Source organism: Brienomyrus brachyistius, chromosome 5 (genome assembly GCF_023856365.1).
Source record: "Brienomyrus brachyistius isolate T26 chromosome 5, BBRACH_0.4, whole genome shotgun sequence".
NCBI classification, from domain to species: domain Eukaryota; kingdom Metazoa; phylum Chordata; class Actinopteri; order Osteoglossiformes; family Mormyridae; genus Brienomyrus; species Brienomyrus brachyistius.
In genome coordinates this window covers 26076610-26095418 of record NC_064537.1, presented here as the reverse complement: position 1 = coordinate 26095418, position 18809 = coordinate 26076610, and the positions used below count along the sequence as shown (strand labels likewise).

Here is an 18809-nt window from a genome sequence, read left to right as displayed (position 1 = left end):
CAGTGGGCACGGCTGGCGGGGACGAGCTATGCGCTGTACAATAGGGGTCAGCGCGACTCGGTTCACGTAAATAGAGGGACGGGTCGCAGCCTGGCAACGCTTCTCACCTCCCTGGATACAGCAGCAGCTTTTCTGGAGCTGCACGGCGTGGCCTTAGAGCAGCGGCCGGGCTTGGGCTCAGTGGCTGGGGGGCTCCTGGGGGAGGGGGAGAGGGGCGCAGGCGCAGCGGCGTCGTGGAGGAAGATCCGCTCGCTCCTCCTGCGGGTCCAGCGCTCCTCGTCGTTGGCCTCCGCCTTGAAATCAAAGCCGAGCTCCTCGGCTGCCTTCATCTTCCTGGGCTTCCTGGGGAACTCCGAGGTCTCCATGGGCTTGCCGGGGCCAGACTCCTCCGCCGGGCCACCCTCATGCCTCAGGGGGCCGAACGTCCTCCCGGGCGCTGCGTCGCCCTCGGAATCCGTGCTCCCCACCTCCGTGCCTGGACGAGATAGTTTGAAAGGAAACATAAAAGCCCCCCGCCACAAATAAGGACGATTTCACAGAATTATAAATCCAAAAGCTGGACTACCCTTCAGTAAGTATGAGCTGTGGTCTGCATCTGGCTTTGACTGCAGAAAAGAACAATGGCATAACAAAAGAAGGCTAACAGTTATGACCAGTCCTCTTCAAGAGATGCACACGCGTACAGCTCAGTGCGTGCACTCACACTGTCAGGCGTCGCACCTCATGACTTTAAAGACCCACTGCTAAAATCCCCTTTGCCAAACCAGGTTCAGGTTTCAGGCAAACAGATTAACCGCCACGATAATGCTTTTAACCTGTGTAATTGTGTACCATAGGGGAACAGATAAAAGACTGTACTGGCTCTGAGGATGGAATGATGATGAATAATGAATCAACATGACAATCCCTGCATGTGAAATATGAAAATTATAAGGGAATGATTTTATTGAAGTTGGAATAATCCTGCAGGGACAACGCCTGTGATCTTTTAGCGGATGAAAGAAGACAATCTGTTTTGTGTCACATAGTGCATTCTTTATTAAAAGGGCAAATAATATATTTCTTAAACAAAGACCAATAACTTAGCCTTGGTCTGAATTATTCATGAAAACAGACTTCGTAGTAGGCTTGCACTTTTATTTCCTGATCTAAGACCAGAATTTGCCAACATTAAAAATCTGTAATGATGAGCAATAAAATCAATAAAGTCGCATGTGCTTTCGTCTGAGAATGACGGCAGATCTGTGATGAAAGGTCACCAATTGGCATGCAAGTGTTCTGCGCGGTGAGCCAAGAGACGTCAAGCTCTCTCTATGAACTGTCAACTCCCTACATTTTCATTCTCAGTCTGAAGTAGCTACTCCTATTGTTACCACCAGTTCATTGTAGGTTATTCCTGCTGTCTCTATTATTCTAACAATACCAAGACTAACAATGCTGTCTACACTCAGTAAGACTACTAACAGAACCGGATGTGCGTGGGAAAGGACTACGAACACGTCCTTATAATACAGCATCTGGGGTACTAATTAGGAAGACGGTTTTCTCATATTCCTCAATCGAGCACACGAGTAGTGCGGTATGCACAGCTACAATCCAGCCAGGGAGAATTGCACGACCAGATTCACCGAGGAGAAAAGCAAAAGGACTCTCAGGGTAGAACGAATGTGCGGAAAGCTATTTTTAAACTGTTGTTTATTCTACCTTATTCATTCTGCACGAGTGGCGCACACGCATGGGGCACTCGCAGATGACATTCAAAGCCAGACAGTGGCAACACACCAAATGATTGCATTTGTTTATAAGTCCCGCTTCATTTCATTTGCAAAGGACAGAAACTGCTCACTTCAGATGAAGCAGACTGACGTTTTTTCATGACTGATTGTTACAAGGACGTGCACTGTTTACCACGTCTGCAGATAAAGGGTTATGAGACTCACAGAAGGAGGCATGTGCCAAGGCCATTACCCGGAAGGCTTTGTCTGTCCTCTTTGTTTCTGGCTTTCTGCTTTGCTTTCGGCTTGACGGTGGAGACCGGGGTGGACGTGACTGGGCTTGGCACGACTCTCGCTGCAAAGAGGGCCAGGAGGCCCAGGCCACTTTCCTCCAGAGAGGAGGAGCACAGCCCAACACTTTCGTCCAGCACAAATCCATAGCCGTCCTCCTCCTCCATTTCTTTCATGTCACTGCCTTTCTTCCTGGAGAAATCTGTGAGGGGAAAACAAAGCACTATTCTGAAATGATCTCATTTAAACCCAACGTTAAATCTATAAGGCTTAAAATATTTAATACTTATCCTAAACAGAGTCCAAAATATCCCTTCTAGGACAAGTTATATATCAACAAGACCAACAATTCATACGAGACGTGCAGGTATGCTGTTGCTCAATATCATTGTCATCTGTCACGGTACTGTGGCAAGGGCTAAATTTATTGGAGATAATAGATATGTCCTTTAAATTTGCTCATAGGTCTGCTCACTAATAAAAATGATTAAAGCATGAGAAACAAGCATGATTAACTGTGGGTGCAGTGCAGGGCGGTACACTGCTCATAAATACAACGAAATTGAAACAATTTAAAGCTGGATTCCCATTCAGGCAGCTCAAGGTGAACGGCTGGGTGTGCAAAGCCACAGATAGCGGCAGACCTAACGAGAGACAGCGTTCCCATGCTGATGCAGCTCAGCACAACAATGAGTAGGCGAGCGGGAGCGGGTTTGCTGCTACAAACATAAATTATTAACTCTTCGTTCTATGAGGTTCTCGTCTAGAGGCAAAAAAAATAAAATAATACAGGCTGTCAAAGAACACACTCAACAACTAATTAGGGAGGACAAGTGACAACTTTGAGGGTTTGCTTAATCAAAGACAAGGACATGTTAACACAGGACGGCTGCCGGGGCCCAAGATCATGTTTGAAACTGAGAAACCACCCTAGCCGATGTATGCAACTACGCCAAACGACCAGAGAAGGGTGTTAACGTGCAGCTGCTGTAGGAGTTCAATGAAGCGCCTTGTAATTTTGAAGAGATGAAAAAATACAACGAAGTCACACTGACAAAAACAGGCTAGCCACGTTTCTCTCGGCACTATTTACAGTACATGCAATCGCTTCTGTTTTGGGTCCCCTGTGTAAAAAAGCTGACATGAACAATGAAAGAAAACTCAGGCAGGACTCTTCAGCCAAGGCTGAACCTCATCTAAAGCTGCGTGCTATCAGAGAGTCTTACATTCCCCACCAATTGCACATTCTGTAGAATACTAATGTAACAGAGTATCTGAGATATTTTTTTGGATAAAAGTAATAAATGTTCCTCCTTTTATACAAAAAAAAATACTCAGTAGAAATGTAATCTGGATATAAATTCCTTAACAGCCTGCATGGGTATACTGACAAACTTGCATATCACATACCACACAGCAAGATGAATAAGCAGCAAAGATATATTACAAAGGCTGGGTTACTCTTTAACATATATGAATATATATATTAATATAAATGTAGCCATCATGAAGCAATCTGCATGGCTACCACAGAATGACTGACTAATTGCATTTGTTCCAGGTGTTGCACTGAAATATTGCATAGTTCAGTTTTAATTCAGGACCCACACAAGCTTCAATTCCATACTGTACTGTTACAAAATGAAGTGCACTCTGAGGATGGTGAGGTCACTGACCAGGAATACTGACTTTTTACATATCAGATATTCAAATGAAATTACTGTAGTTCAATTTAGTAGGTGCGACACCCATCCAGCCCTAACCTTAAGCATAAGTAACCAAACAAGATATGACATTTTTTTGATTGCATTCACAGATCTTTGTAGGCACCTGAAAAATGGTCCCCACAACATAAAAACAGGGACATTTGGTCCCCACAATGTAATATAAACCTAATCCACCAGACATACCCACACACACACACCCACACAAAATAGAAAAATACATAAACATCTTTATGAACAAAACCGTTTCATTAAATACGGTAAGGTGAGGAAAGGTTAAACCTGTGCTTAGTCTAGTTTAATGCATAAACCAGCTTACACAAATAACTACATCTCTTCCTGCTACTAATTTACCCGTATGTACTATGATTTAAATTTAAACTGCTGCGTTTAATAGCAAAAATATTGCCTCACACAGGAAAAGTAAATGTGTAATAAAAACAGCCAAGTAAGAACGGTTTTGTTTAAGGGGGGATAGCCAGAAGAGGAGCAACAGTCAGGTGGCTGCAAGGAAAAATTAAATAGTATCAAAAAGCAGGTTAATGATTAGTGAACAGGACATCAGTCAGTGAAACAACAAGCTACGCAACTTGAACAAAGCCAGCCACACTGGCCAAAACCTGCAGAAGGGCTCACACATTTTCCTGTTATACTAGCTGTCCTGAGCATTCAGTTTGCCTTCTGGTTAAAAGTCTGATTATTTCTAAACCAAATTCGTGGATATTGGTTTCTAAAGAACGTTTGCATATTCACACAAACACGTCTCTATTCAACGCAAATTTGGAGTATATTTGGAAGAGGTATTTTAATCACAGCTGGAGATTGAGCCCGCCTAATGAATTAATAGAATAACAGCAGCAGTTAGGTCAAAATAAATTCAGCATGTTTCACAGAAATGCAATAAACCTACCGACACACTTAGCAAATACACTTGCATTGCAATTCCAATACAGATGTTACAAATAAAGCCGAGAGTGTGTCAGTAAACAGCATTTTAAAGAGGCTCAAAGAAAGCCAGGTGTTTTACACCCAATCACACAAACCACACACCAGTGCTCTTTAGCGCATGGTAGCCAATGGTAGGAGCACTGATGGCCTGTCAACACAGGAGTAACTACTATGTTTATATTATTATGAACAAAGCGAGGCCTTAGCCAGGTAACCTTGATCAAACGAGTCCTCTGAGGATTCGCTGAAGGACTGCAGCAGAGGAGGAAAGCGTCTGCGTTTCGTCTGGTTGCCTTGTGCAGATTTCAGGGATCCGGAAGCCGCGTTCCTCTTTAACAGCGACTCGCCCCTCCTGGATCCGGAGCTTGGTGGGCTGGAACACTGGCTGCGTAGTTCTGGTCGGCCCAGTATTGTATGTGGCGGCCAGCCATCTTTTACAGAATCGCCATCCTCTTCAGAATCGGTGTCTGCAGCAAATCAGGAGGCAAGTGTCCTTTAAAGCCTAATAACTGGGCTCCCACATGGCTGTTCGACTTACAGTGACGTATTACAAATAGATACCAAAATTCAAATTACCCAGTGTACAGAGTGCTAAACAAAAACCCCAAGCTAGGTACAGAGCGGCTTAACATTAAAAACAAAAGTTATTTAATAAATCACAAATCTTACCACTAGCCTCTTTCAAATTAAGTGCAACCTATAACTTTATATTAATGTACTATTTAAATTTATATTAAAAAGCTCATGTTAAATGTGCTGCATATGACAAGCAGGTATGGAAAATGAGTAGATGGTTAAAATCCCCTGTGGTCATCTGTTAACACAAAAAAAACATTTGATATTTAACTGTTATTTAATGAAAGTACTGTAAGTGAAACCCCATAAAAGTCTGGCAGCCCTCCACAGCTCCTGTTGTATGAGTGGCTGCTCCTTTTGTAGCGCCCAGCTGACCTTTCACTTTCAACTTCTCCTTGTCTTGTGGGGGAGGGCGATAAGGGTCTCATTTCATTACTCACCTTTCATCTCAAAACAGTGCATAAACAGTGCACTGCAACTTCCAGACTTAGTTTTGTAACGATCCAGTGAGGCTTCTGCGTGCTTGTTCAGTTCGTTCAGGGAAAGGGCCTTGTCAAGCTTTGTGGCCAACTGTTCATGCGTGGCTACCTTCTGCCACTTCCTCTTCGATGGCATCTATAACGTGGGTACATTTCAACAGTCTGACAATCTTACAGGCAGTAGCCAGGTCACGAAGGAGATCCATTCCCTGTCTAAGTCGAATTTGTAGTTAAGTCAGAAAAATAATGAGTGTGTCTTAATTAATGTAGAATAATAATGACGACATATAGTACTGTACTGTATTTCAAGCCGATGAACCACTGAAATCGCACTTTCTTCATGAGTCAAAAGTAGTGTGTGAGTTCCTTATTATGAACCACTGTTGTTAACCCGAATTTTGAGTATAACAGACTTTATGGCAGCCCGTTCATACGTACGAGTTGTCTGTAAGTCAGACGTTCTTAACCTGGCGACTGCCTGTGTAATGCCTGAAAAATTTAGCTAATATTATTCAGGTTTGATGACTGTAGCTGTGGGCAAATATAGCAAGTGAAGATCTCACCTGTTGAAAATATCTCACTGTAGTTTCCCTGCTGTTCCAGTCCCGATTTCTTCTATTGAGGCAGACGACCCCACTGTCTGTCTCCTCTTCGTCGTCAAGGCTGGGGCCCCGTAATCGCTTCCTATCTGCTTCTCCAGCTTCAGAGTCTTCAGACAGGAGCAAGCTCTGGCTGAAGCTGAGGGAAGGCCATGCACCAGTCTGAGTCTGCCGGCAGCTTCAGGTTTGTGCTTCAGGGTGAGGGTCTTCACTGGCACTTACCGTCCACACGTGGCCTCTGCTTTGTCTGCTGGTGATGAGAGTGTAGAAGTGATGCCGTGTTTCCTCTTCCTGGGTCGCCCTGGACCTCTTTTTACTGTGAGGCTGTTTGTGTCCTCCTGCTGCTTCTCTCTGTCAAATAAAACATAGTAAGATCATAAATACCTATAGCTACTACTACTAATAATGAAAACAATACAAATTCTAACGTACACATGAGTAAATGTACAGTACTGGGCAAACGTCTTAAGCAGTCAAAGGAACTGATGTTTAAATGGTCTTCATGTTGCTGTAAACCTACGATACTATGCCTGTAAAAGTGTGTTAGCTTAGCCGTTTCAAAACTCTTGCTAAAATCACCCTAATATATGCAGCAATACACTCATGCATTTCTTACTCAACCACTACACCACCTTGCGTGGCCAATCAATGACATTTTAAAATAATTCAATTAATTAACTGATTAAGTGAGCTGCTCGTGAAATGTAACAAATACATGGAAGAGCTGGTGGTGCCCCTGGGGAGATGTTTGGAAAGCGAAGCAGTGTTCTTCTAGCCATCAAGATAACAGTAGCTTCTAGTATAACAGAAGAAATTATTACTACTCTTATCGTATCTCTTAATTTGCATGTTCTATAAGCTAAATTGTATTTTTTTTTGTACTGAGCAAATATACACACAACTTTTGCACAGTGCTGTATATACAGAAATATATAACTGACGTAAATTCATGTCGTCTGTGTAACTTGAGCAGCTCCCTCTGCTTGGCCTTGTAGCGCCTCTGCAGCTCGACTAGCTTTGTGCGGTAATCCACCTCCAGGACACCCATACCCTCTACGCCTGACTTCATGGAGAGCAGCTGTAGGGCAAAATATAAAAGCAATATTTTAGGAAGGACATCCAATGAGTTTTCCAGAAGGGAAAAATAGGCTGGAGGTAGAGGATGGCTTGACCTTCAAGTCTAAAGAAAAACTATAGAGAGATTTTCAAACTTTTCCCAAACTCTACATTTCAACATGGAAAAACTTTACTTCACTGACTTTGGAATTCAGATAAGTGCAGGAAGTCAGTTCCTACAAACAGACATGTATATTCAACTTTTATGGTCTACAGCCTGGACAGCATTATAATGAAGTATCAAGATTTTTTCCAGATGTTGACAGTTTTTCAGAAAAATGAAAGACATGATTTTAAAATACATAAAAGTATAAAAACTATTTAGCTGGGGTTGTGAGTGTACTCAGAAGGTCAAAGTATCAGTAGAAAACCAGCCACTTTGCCAAAAGTATAAAGTCCAGTTACTCAACAGCTAAAAGTGTGAACTTGTTATTGCAGAATGAACAATAACCAAGCCGGTTTGAAGAACTTAATTCAGAACATCCTCAATCCACTTACAGAGTCCTCCTTCTTCTGCATCCAGCTATACTTTCTGTTTGGGTTGAGCTCTCTGGGAAGTCGAATGTTGATGACTGGATCAAACTCCAGCCCTTCAAGCAACACTTGCCTACCAGCCAGTAGGAGACTCTCCAAACTGTACTGTATCATACCTGCATGCAAAAGTACAATGTATTATCCACCACGACAAGGAACCAACAAAAATAAAGGATCTTGCTCTTACTTCCTTACCAAATATGGTCGTTTTATCAGTCATAAAACTGGTAAATCTATAGGTAAAGATACCACTGATCATTTCCATAGGTGGGTCCAGGGCTTATTTTGTGCTGGAGTTTGCTAGAACCTTAATATAATTAAACTTAAAATTAATTCAAAATAAACCTTAAATGAACTAAAGAAATTTTTATTTATAAAATCAGATGAAAAGTAGCTAGCAGGTGGTGGTAGAAAATACTGCATCGTTACCTGTAAGTAATTATTGTAGTTAAAGACCGATTTGTGTGTATGACATCATCGTGGTCTTTATGAGCTCCAGCACCTCAGAGTTTACAAATGAAGACCTGGGAGGTCCATAATAAGAATAATTTCCCATTTGCTACATGGGAAGAATTGGCTGATACAAAGTAGCAGAAATGGATTCTCAAATTAATGAAAGTGCATCTTACAGCGGCGCTTCTCCAGTTCCATCTCAGCAATTTCACTCAGGAGAGCAATTCCCTCGAAGGCTGATGATTCCAGGGGCACCACGTTTGAGACGTTTGGCAGCTCCGCATGAAGGGTGTCAGTTACCGATGGTGAGGAACAAGCCTGAGGCGCCACACTGGCAGCTGCCAGTGCGATCATGCCTGTCTCGGGGCCCTGAGGCGGAACAGGGGGCGGGCATCTTGGAAGGGGATCCTCACCCGAAAACCGGTTCTCACACTGAGAAAGCTGGAGGACAGAGTCTTTCTTAGCAGCCCTTAAATCTGCTTTCACAGGCAGCAAAAATGCATTGTCTGGTCCCTGGCTCTGACAGATGGGCACTGTGCTGCTCTGCGGGAAGTGGTCAGACTCTGTGGTCTCTCCTGGACCCAGAGCTTGGTGGGCTGCTGGACAGGTTGACCCATCCTGGACTCCCTTCAATACCAGCCTGGAGCTGGAGTCATTAACTTTGGATAAAATCCGACAGCTTTGGACTAAGGACTCCTCGGGTTTCACTGCTTCAGAATCCTCCACTTCCTTCACCACCTTATCCATGGTGACCATGAATGATGAATGGTGCTTATGCTCAGGGTTCAGTTGAAGGTCTTGGCTGCTCATTTCTGACTTACTTAATTGATGTGGCCCTTGACTCCCCTGATTCTCATCCTCCTCTCCTCTCCTCAGCAAGCTTTCCTCCTTGAGCTTATTGTGGTATGCTGTGAGTGAATGCAGAGGCTGCACGACACCAGGGGAATCGACGGGCTTTTCCTCAACCGAAGAATCCTCACGTTCCAAACTTTTAGCTGTCAACATCACATCCGGTGTCTGTCGGTCTGTGTCAGTGGCCGGCTGCTGGAGGTAGGGATATGGGCTATCGAACGGAGCATTCATCGATCGGTATGGATAACCAGGAGAAACATCTGCCAAAAGAGAGGAGAGAGATGTCTGAGAAGCTCACAAACTGTATCCATTAAGTAAAGGTTCTTAGTGAGCTATAGCTCCCCATGACAAGAGTGACAAAACGATTAATCACAGCCTTACACTCGAGAACCTGGGCTTCATGAAACTTTCATGAACCAGATCTCTTCAGAGCAAAGCTGCGCTACACACACTCACATACAAGCGCGCGAAACCAAAAAGAAATCGATAATTTCTTAGAAACATAGTGTCTAACCAAAGTCTTTCTCCTCTGACGGCTGAATGGCCTCTTTTTTGGGGATTCCAGTTGGAAGCAGTATAGGTGGGTCAGAGGCAGGACTCGGTGAAGGACGAGCTCTAGCGGACAGGTGGATGTAGGAGGATTGCCGATGTTTGCGCTCCTCTGCCTCCTGTCCAGTTTCAGACTTAAGGCTAACAGTGGGGGAATGTACCATCACAATGGGCATAGGGGCAAGAGTTTTATTGTGGCTAGATGTGGGGGTTATGGAGCGTTCACGGGGTCTCTGAGAGGCCATGTTGACACCTGGAACACCCTGCTTTACATTATCACTCGTTCTTTTGGTGGCGTTGTCATCTAGCTCAGCTCTCTGACCATTTTCTTTTAGCCTATCCTGTGGGAAGAAAAAACACCTTCGGTAAAACCACTAAGCAATAAACACCAAACATATCACGTAGAGATGCACTGGCCACCTATCGGTATCGGCTGACGGTTAAAAATGAGCTGATATTTACCGGCAATAATGCCCTTTAAAATAGTGACTCATAATGCTTTGCACACCCGCATATTACACAATTATAAAAATGTCTACTGTGTAAAATTATTTTAATATTAGCAGAAACAACTGCAGAAATACATTTTGCGAACATCGATACGTAAAAATTTCACGAGGAGGAGCTACTAATAAACATTTTATCACAACATATATGATTGCCCATGTCAAGCTGAGACAGGGAGGAGTATGCAGAGTTTCTGAAAAACGAATTATTTCCAACAAAAAAAGCGACTCCGCTAAGTGACACTAGTCCCTCAATAACACAATCATTTGATAGCAAAAGAAAATTCAGTGCAATCAATATATTACTACGAAAATTATGGACTTTAAACTAGTTGAGCAGTTACAGCCAGTGTTGGGGAGTGACTAGTTACATGTAGCTGCATTACATAATGAAATGACAAAATAAATATAATTGTTTTGTAATGTAATTGTTACAGTTTCTAAGGGCAAAATATTGAATGAAATTACAGTTACTAATCAAAAGGTGATTACAAAGGAGTTACATCTGAATATATCCTTTTTGGTAAATGGCTTATATGTAGAATGTAATACATTACATTCCCATTATTAAAAGCTCTGCATCTTCATGCTGTTCAGAAATGCTTCTTTTGGCATATTTCCAGACCATGTAGGTCAGCAAAATCACTGGGACTTTTCAGCTTTATTGCCCCTTTTTTTAAGCACTTGTTAGAAAAGTAATCAAAAAGTAATGTTACGTTACACTGATGAAGTTATAGAAATAGTTATACTTATTACATATTTAATAGGGCAACTACTGCACACTTAATATTTTGTTAGGCTGCCTTTAGCTTGATTATGGTGCATTGTTTCCACGTACTTACAGTATGCAACATCTCAACATTTTTTTCATCCAGATTTGCATTCATTTCTTGTTGCGATCATGTATTGATGATAGATGAGTTGGTATTGGTTAGAGCAATAAGACTTCTTCAGCACATCTCAAAGACTTTCAATGGGGTTAAGGTCAAGACTCTATAGTGGCCAATTCATGTGTTAAAATGATTCCTTTTGTTCCCTGAACCACTCTATGACAATTGAAGCCAGATGAATCTTGGCATTATCATCCTGGAATATGCCCATACCATTCAGAAAGAAAAAAATCTATCGATGGGATAACCTGGCCATTCAGTAGATTCAGGTACTCAGCTGATTTCACTTTAATGCTGCATAACGTTGCTGAGCTGTAATAATGATCCATTCGTTAGTTCTTAAGTACTTGCTAATTTAAAATCAAATGGTGACTTTTTTTGGCCAGGCAGTGTAGTAATCTGTACTCTGTTATATTTTAAAAGTAACCTTTCCTACAATGGTTACAGCAATATTAAATAATTTATGGGTATAATAACCATGTATGGATGGATGGTATCACACATCAATAGCTATTCCAATAGCTAAGCATCATGTTACAACAGATTTCTTTGTCTTTTTTTGAATTAACTTCTTGTCTTTACATGACCATTGTTCATACACATAAATGTTTGTACTCATGCATGAAAATGTACTTCTGGCTAAAAGGCCAGGAACAATATGGCCAGCATTGGTGGATCAATCAAGTGTAGTTCGACAATATACTGTTTATTGCTAAGTCTTTTAAACCTTCTAGAATGAAAGGGCGAAAAAAGCTCACCATCAGCTGGGAGCTCCTCTGAAGCTCCATGGCCTGCGAGGCTTGCTGCATCATGGAGAGCTCATGCTGCTGTATCAGCTGCTGGTGGGAGAGGAGCTGCAGCTGGTGGGCATGCTGGAGAGAGCTGTCTGTCAGGGGGTACATGTATGGCCACACGGGGGGACCTCGCTCCATCAGGTTGGCTGCTGCAGCTGGGGGCGGAGGTGAGCTTGATTAAAAACGCGAATGAGGCTTGGCATCAACAGGTCTGCAAGGGATGGGAGATGGTACACGTACCAAAGTGAGCAAGGTGCTCTGTAGGAACTACCAACAGTTGTCCTGACTGTGGATCTCGTGCAATGTGGTATGGGGAACTGATGGACCCAGGAAGAGTGGTGGAATACCCTGAAGGCAAGCCTTGATGGAGAGAGTGATCCAAGCCTGTCCAGATGGAAAGGTCAGGAAACAATGTTCATAAAGCCATCAGGAATACTGGATTTCCACCTTCATGATTTGTTGTTCATCTTCAGGTTGTACTGTCTGCCATGCAAAGGACCAAGCTTGAGAAGGTTCAGATCAATCTGTCAGTATGGCAGGTCTCAAAACACTGCTGTGAATTGTTTTTTGTTTAACTTTCTGTCTAGACTGAAGTTTGTACATGAAGGAATTTTTATGCTATTGTTTTGTTTGCAGTTATTTCTGGTTGAGGAGGTATGTCAGCACCGATTTAGATAGAGTTCAAATGCCAGCTATTTCCTTATAAGTCTCTTCAACATGGTCACACAAACAACTAACAGATTGGCAGGTCTTGAAAAAGTCGACTGATGTAGCCTAATAAGACTTAAGACCTAATAATACAGCCGTGTACCAAATAATTCACATTCCAAAATACGTCACACATAGTACTTAAATGTTATAAATGTTATGTACATAATGTACTTTAATTATCTTAATGAAATAAGTACTATTATCCCTGTGACACAATTCCAGTCACTTGTGAGTCATGTTTACTTGACACAGACATTATGCTTTTTGACAGAACATATAACTACTGTCTCTTAGAAGCAAGTTCCCCTTCGTAAATAGCCATAAAAATGCTGGGGAAAAAAAAGTGGGAAACCAGTATGGAAGCACTGTTTATTACACTTGGGCGTTGTCCAGCATGAGAATGAGAGCAGTGAGGCAGGATTTCAGCAGCCTACCGTAGGGGGATCTGGGAAGCCACATTGCAGGGGTGTTGGCACGGGGCATCCAGGAATAAGTGGCAAGTTGGACACCAGCCTCAACAGGCCATCGCCCAGATCCCGCCACGACTGGGCCCCCGGTCAGCATCAAATTGGCATATAAGCCAGCAGAAGCCCCCGGGGGTGGGTGAATATGCGTGTACTCTGCCAGTTCCTTATTCTCTCTGTGAGCAAAAACAAAAAATGCGGGGGGGGTATCAGGAAACGTAAACAAAGAAAGGCTGAATTATAGCTAGCACATTTTAGAAAGAGAGAGAACTGCAAAGACCAAAAAGATTGGCTAAACCTTATTTCAAATGTACAACTCACTTTAAATGTATAATTAACCAAAAGAACACACATAACAGCTTGAAACAGACGGGAAGTTAATGTTCTAATAAACATCAGCTTCATAAATTACACATTAGTAATAATGATGTTAAAAATGATTCTGTAGAACAACAAACTTACACTCAACATGTTGATGGAAATTGATTTAAAGTAGAAAATAACCGTAACTCATTAGTAAAAGTAACTGAGGTGAAACATCTAGTTATAAATTTAAAGACAAACTTAACTACAAAATACAATGTAATTTCGGGACCACATCTGAGAGACAGTCAGCTTTATATACTGTATGTATACCATTACCTTTAAGTTTCAGAGCAGTCGTGACATGAAAACAGACTAGTACACAAAATAATCTTGCTATTCATAGTTTATTCAACACAGTAGTCACACAGCATGTTTATTCATTTGCACAAAAAGCTCATTAAACGCGACACACAGTACACAACACCAGCCTGCCTCACTTTGAATCTCTCTACTTCAGTATGCTGCATGTTAAAAGCAGACATGCTGAGAAGGATCCAGACTTTCATTATTCCCAATTTCCACAAGGCTTCTGGTACGTCTTCAACACTTTGAAAAGTTTATACGAGCTGAGAAAGTACTTAAAAATCCATCTTCCCTTTAGATAAATATGTGCTATGAGGGCTGAAAAAAGCTCCTGCCTGAACTTGAGAAATGTAGCTCATTTTAGAATAAAAAAAAAGTATTTGAGACAATTTACTTGTTCAGAAAGCTATACAATTCATTACCACATTCTTCATTTTAATGATCAGTTTTTTTAATCATCTTGTTCTTCTTGCTTGAGATAAGCCAGTTTAGTTTTTCACCAGCCTTGACGTTCCTTTTTGACTTCACAGAATAGTCAGTCATTATTGAGCCTCGCCACAAAAATCCAAGCATTGTTTGTGCTGCCAAGACCTGCCTTTGCTAATCTAAACCTGTGTTACTCATAGGAAATGCTCTTCTAACAAATAACCTTCCAAGGACAAACATCCTCGCCCTTTTACCCGCCCTTATCTCCACAAGACAAGAAGGGGAAAGAAATCACCGTCCTGATCCCACACCTTTTAGTTAAAACTGGGAAAACCGGACCTTTATATTCGGTTCATCGTTCTTCCATATACATGTCCAAAGATAGACATCAGGGACACGATTACAGTGTATGAAGGTAATTCTGAGAACGTTTCAAATGCCGTCCTTTTGTTTCCATAATTTAAAAACATCAGAAGCACAAGAGCAACAAATCTTATAAAATGAAGCCACTCGAGATTTAAAGAGGAGGAAACAAAGCAAGAATAATTCAATGGGATATTTATACCAAGTTTTTGATCTTTTCATTTCTTCTTGAGTTAAAAAAAGTTTTTCATTCTCAGTAACAATATCATGGGACTGCACCCCGATGTCAGGTTACTGAATAAATAAAAAGGTGTATTTTGAAAAAAGATTAAATTTACCCCAAATACTGTACAGCACAAGCTTTCATGTTGCTTTCTGGTGCACAAATAAGTGAAATTATTTTCATATTAAAGCAGAATAATGTTTGGTACAAGTGCAGTACTGTAAGTACGGAACAGAGTTTTGCTCCATCATCAATGAAGTGATATAAATCAATGGCATATAGAGGACTTCCAGCCTCTTCTTACCTCAGTAGCTTCTCCTGGTCGTGTCCCCGATGACGTGCTTGGACACACTCCTCACGGCGGTGGACTCGTTCATTCCTGTGATCATCCTCTGCATGGTCTGCTGCTACACACAATATGATGGCATTACTCATTTGTGACACTAATGTTTTCTTTCACCTAACAGAGCAGGGTTAACCAGTCCCAGAAGCAATCAGGGTTAAGGGTCTTGCTCAGGGGGCCAATGGGGAAATCGTTCTGCCTTACCTGGGATTTGAACTGGCGACCTTCTGATCACATATTATCCTAACCCACTGAGCCACACACTGGCCCAATATACAAAAATATCACCCACTATTGGTATAGCAGTCTCTTGGATTCTGTACAGGTTTGAATATTCAAAATTTCAAGTTAGATTCATATTATCTTGGATCTGAAGTAACAAGTAATTCTTCATATCGCTCCTTTTCATAATTTATATAAAAACCATTGTTTAATAATTGATTGAGCTCATCATTCATTTGGATGTTCATGAATGTCTAAAAGCCATAAAGTGTGCAGGTCTGTGTGCTGGTCAGTGATGCAGCTATTGTGACTGTAAATCTAGGTTCTCATCCAATGATCACACTCTGCTGCAACTGCACTCAGTGACAAGCAAAGGCCACAAATGAGAAGGGGGGACATATCTCTACACTGAACTGTTGTATGTGACTTACAAGCAAACCTGTGTTATCAGAATACAATGGCAACCCTAACCCAACAGACTCAAGACAACAGAAGGCATATTCTTCGAAAAATTGACACTTATGGCTATCTGAAAACAAACCAAAGAGAAAGGAAAGGAAAAAAATGTTAGACCTATTACATGATTTCTTATAAATGTGAAAAGAATATAACATAAATCCCAAGAAAACATTGCTATTTATTAAAAGAATAACCAGTTGAAGAGAAAGACATTTTACAAAAATGTGCTTCTAGGAAAACCAGGTGCTTCCAACTAGAGAAACCATACAGATCTCACTCACAACACCCCTGAAGGATGTCTCCCCTGCTGCAAAAACTGAGCTCTAAATACAAACATTCCTTCATAAACGCCAACGCCGTAGGTCATGGAAAGCTATGCCATCAGTACAGGCCTCCTGGCACTGACATTTTGCTCTCTGGTTCTGTGTTGGCTAGGAACAAAAATTAGTCTACTGTACCTTAGATGCTATTTGCAGCTTTTAGCTTAGCTCAATTAATTATGTCGAAAGCAATATGGCTGAGCTGTATACAAATGAAGGCAAACCATTTCCCTAGACTTAGCATCAGCACTATGAATGAGGGGTACCATTGCTGAAACTGGCATCACAGACAAAGGTTTCAAACAGTGCATCCCGAATGAGCTCTGCCCTGATGGATGGCTACACAGCTGCTCGGACTAAAGAAAAACCTGTGTTAGCCTTTCTCCACTCCCATGGTGTTGCCAATCAAGCTTTTTACTGCAAACAGTGAAGGCATGTTTAATGGAAAAAAGAGCAGTCCCATGACTCGAGCAGCATGATCCAAGAGAGGAACAGCAGATTTATAGAAGCGGACCTAGCTAAACCAGCATGCTGAACAGAAACCAATTTAGAAAATGATAAAACGAGAGAAACAACAATGTATCAATTAAAATAACAGTATCTAGCTGCAACTGAGAAAACTTTGCTGATAGGCTGGCATGAAGGCTATAGTCCCTTACCTTTGCTACACAGAGACAGGGGCCTGTCCTGATCAGACCCATCGGAGGTCAGCTTTCTGCTGCATTGCCTTTGTCGAGCCACAGCCACCGCAATCCCCACTGGTGGATGCCTGATCTCTACGTCCCCCTGGGAGGTGACACCCTCGCGGGTGAAAGACTTGGCAATTTCACTTTGCTCTGGCTCCCTCCTCTGCTGCTTCAAAGGTTGCTGAATTTTAGGCTCTTCAAAATGGTTCGTTTCCAGCTTCAAGTTTCCCAAACCTCCAAAGGGAATCCTGCTGTCAGAATCATGTCTGGAATTGTACTCCTTGGTAAAGTCACCACTGTATTTTATTAGGCTTTGCATAGCAGACAGTTCTCTCCGAGTGCCCAAGGGTCGAGCCTCAGAGCTAAAACTGGTGTCCTTGCTCACTTCAGGCCTTTGGAAGCAAAAGGGATCCGAGTACATTTTCTTACCCTCCTCTTCCACTCCATTTCCATGTTGAGTAACAAGTGCTGCTATGTGGCTTGTGGCATAATTTCCCATTTCAAAAGGTTTCCATTTGGGCTCAGGGCAGACTGAGCTTTTAGCTGACTCCTGTTCCTGGTGGATCCTGCAAGAGTCAGTTCCATTGTTAATTTTGCCAGGATCTTTAACACATTCCTTTTGGATTATTCTACACTCATTACCGCAGGCTTCAGCATCCAACCTCGCGTTGATCATTTCTTTGGATGAGGCACAGCTTAGGACTGATTTTAATGAGTCTGGGCTGTGTCCCGATTTGCTCCGGTATGTTTCTGCAGTTTGCGGCCTTTTTAGACTTAAACAGTTTGGCCTGATAACAGAACCTTCTTCCCTTAACATTCTAGTTCTTTTAAAATCCCCATGGAACCGAGACTCTCCCTCAAGAATACTCCTCTCACTGATGGACTGCAAACCGCCAAACTGATTTCCCTTTTTATCACCTTTATTGATCTCCATATTTTTGTCATTCTTACTGTCCTGAGTCTTTGAAGCCATTTGGGTTGGTCCATTTCGCTCATTGTACACCTCAACAGAAGGCACAAACGTGGGCACAGACACACTGTGTTCTCGTGCAGGTTCCATCACCGTGGAATACATGCCGGAATAAAGGCTGGATGGGATATGGTGAGGAGGAACGTACATCCCAAAAGGGACCGGTCGTGGAGGCAGTTGAGAAGAGCTATCATGAAGGGAAGGACCACTGTGAGGTACCTGTAAAGTGCCAACAGACGCAACAACTGAGTCACATTTTTTCGGCTGATCTAGGAAGATATGGGCCCCTGGCCGCATGTTTTCATCATGAGGAGCCAAGTCCTTGGGGCCCCTGTCCTGTTCCGCTTCCTTGTATCTCAGGGAGGTTTTATCATAGCCACTAATACAATTGCTGAGCGAGGAGGTTTTCAAGGGGTTCTTTGACTTTGTCTGTAGGGTCTTATGCCCAGGTGATTGCTCATGAAAGACAGACAAGGTTTGCTCTCCACTCCTAAATGGATGGTCAACAGCACTCAGTTTCCTCTCCCTCTCCCCTTCCACCTTCACATGTTGGGTTAGGTCCATGACCTTATGTGATCGGGACACTTCCTTGACCCTATCCCTCTCCTTGCGAGAATGAGATTGGCTCAGGTCACTTTTTAAATGTTTGTCCTTCCCCTCTTCCCTGCCTGAATCTTTTTCTCCCTTGAGATGTGCTGGGGTCTCCTTCTCCTTAGAAAACAAGCTGGACGCAGGGGTAGTTGGTGTCCTGGAGATGACAGACTGGGAGTGCAGAGCTGGCTGTCTGGTATGGCTTGGCAGGTAAAAACTATCTACAAGGCAAATGATAGTAATAAGCACAGTGACCATAAACCCTATAGCAATGCATTCCTTCATACATTTTACATATTTTAAACCAGTTTGTTACATGCAAGCTGCTATTCAGGA

The 18809-nt window shown here is 42.3% G+C and overlaps 1 protein-coding gene across 4 annotated transcripts in view; it reads right to left on the bottom strand.

Moving 5' to 3' along the window:
* The window catches only part of LOC125742377 (trinucleotide repeat-containing gene 18 protein-like), a 61394-nt gene that overhangs the window by 15358 nt on the left and 27227 nt on the right, over positions 1-18809 (bottom strand). For 3 of the 4 annotated variants that reach the window (XM_049014313.1, XM_049014316.1, XM_049014314.1), the window contains 15 exons: positions 16886-18694; positions 15187-15289; positions 13172-13377; positions 12267-12410; positions 11991-12181; positions 9802-10177; positions 8612-9547; positions 7947-8098; positions 7274-7410; positions 6555-6683; positions 6297-6471; positions 5695-5869; positions 4894-5145; positions 1969-2208; positions 108-475 (listed from right to left, as the gene is read on the bottom strand). In XM_049014313.1, coding sequence (XP_048870270.1) covers positions 108-475; positions 1969-2208; positions 4894-5145; positions 5695-5869; positions 6297-6471; positions 6555-6683; positions 7274-7410; positions 7947-8098; positions 8612-9547; positions 9802-10177; positions 11991-12181; positions 12267-12410; positions 13172-13377; positions 15187-15289; positions 16886-18694 — 5393 coding nt within the window. The remainder of the gene's footprint in view (positions 1-107; positions 476-1968; positions 2209-4893; positions 5146-5694; positions 5870-6296; positions 6472-6554; positions 6684-7273; positions 7411-7946; positions 8099-8611; positions 9548-9801; positions 10178-11990; positions 12182-12266; positions 12411-13171; positions 13378-15186; positions 15290-16885; positions 18695-18809) is intronic. The other variant, XM_049014315.1, reaches the window with a different exon arrangement.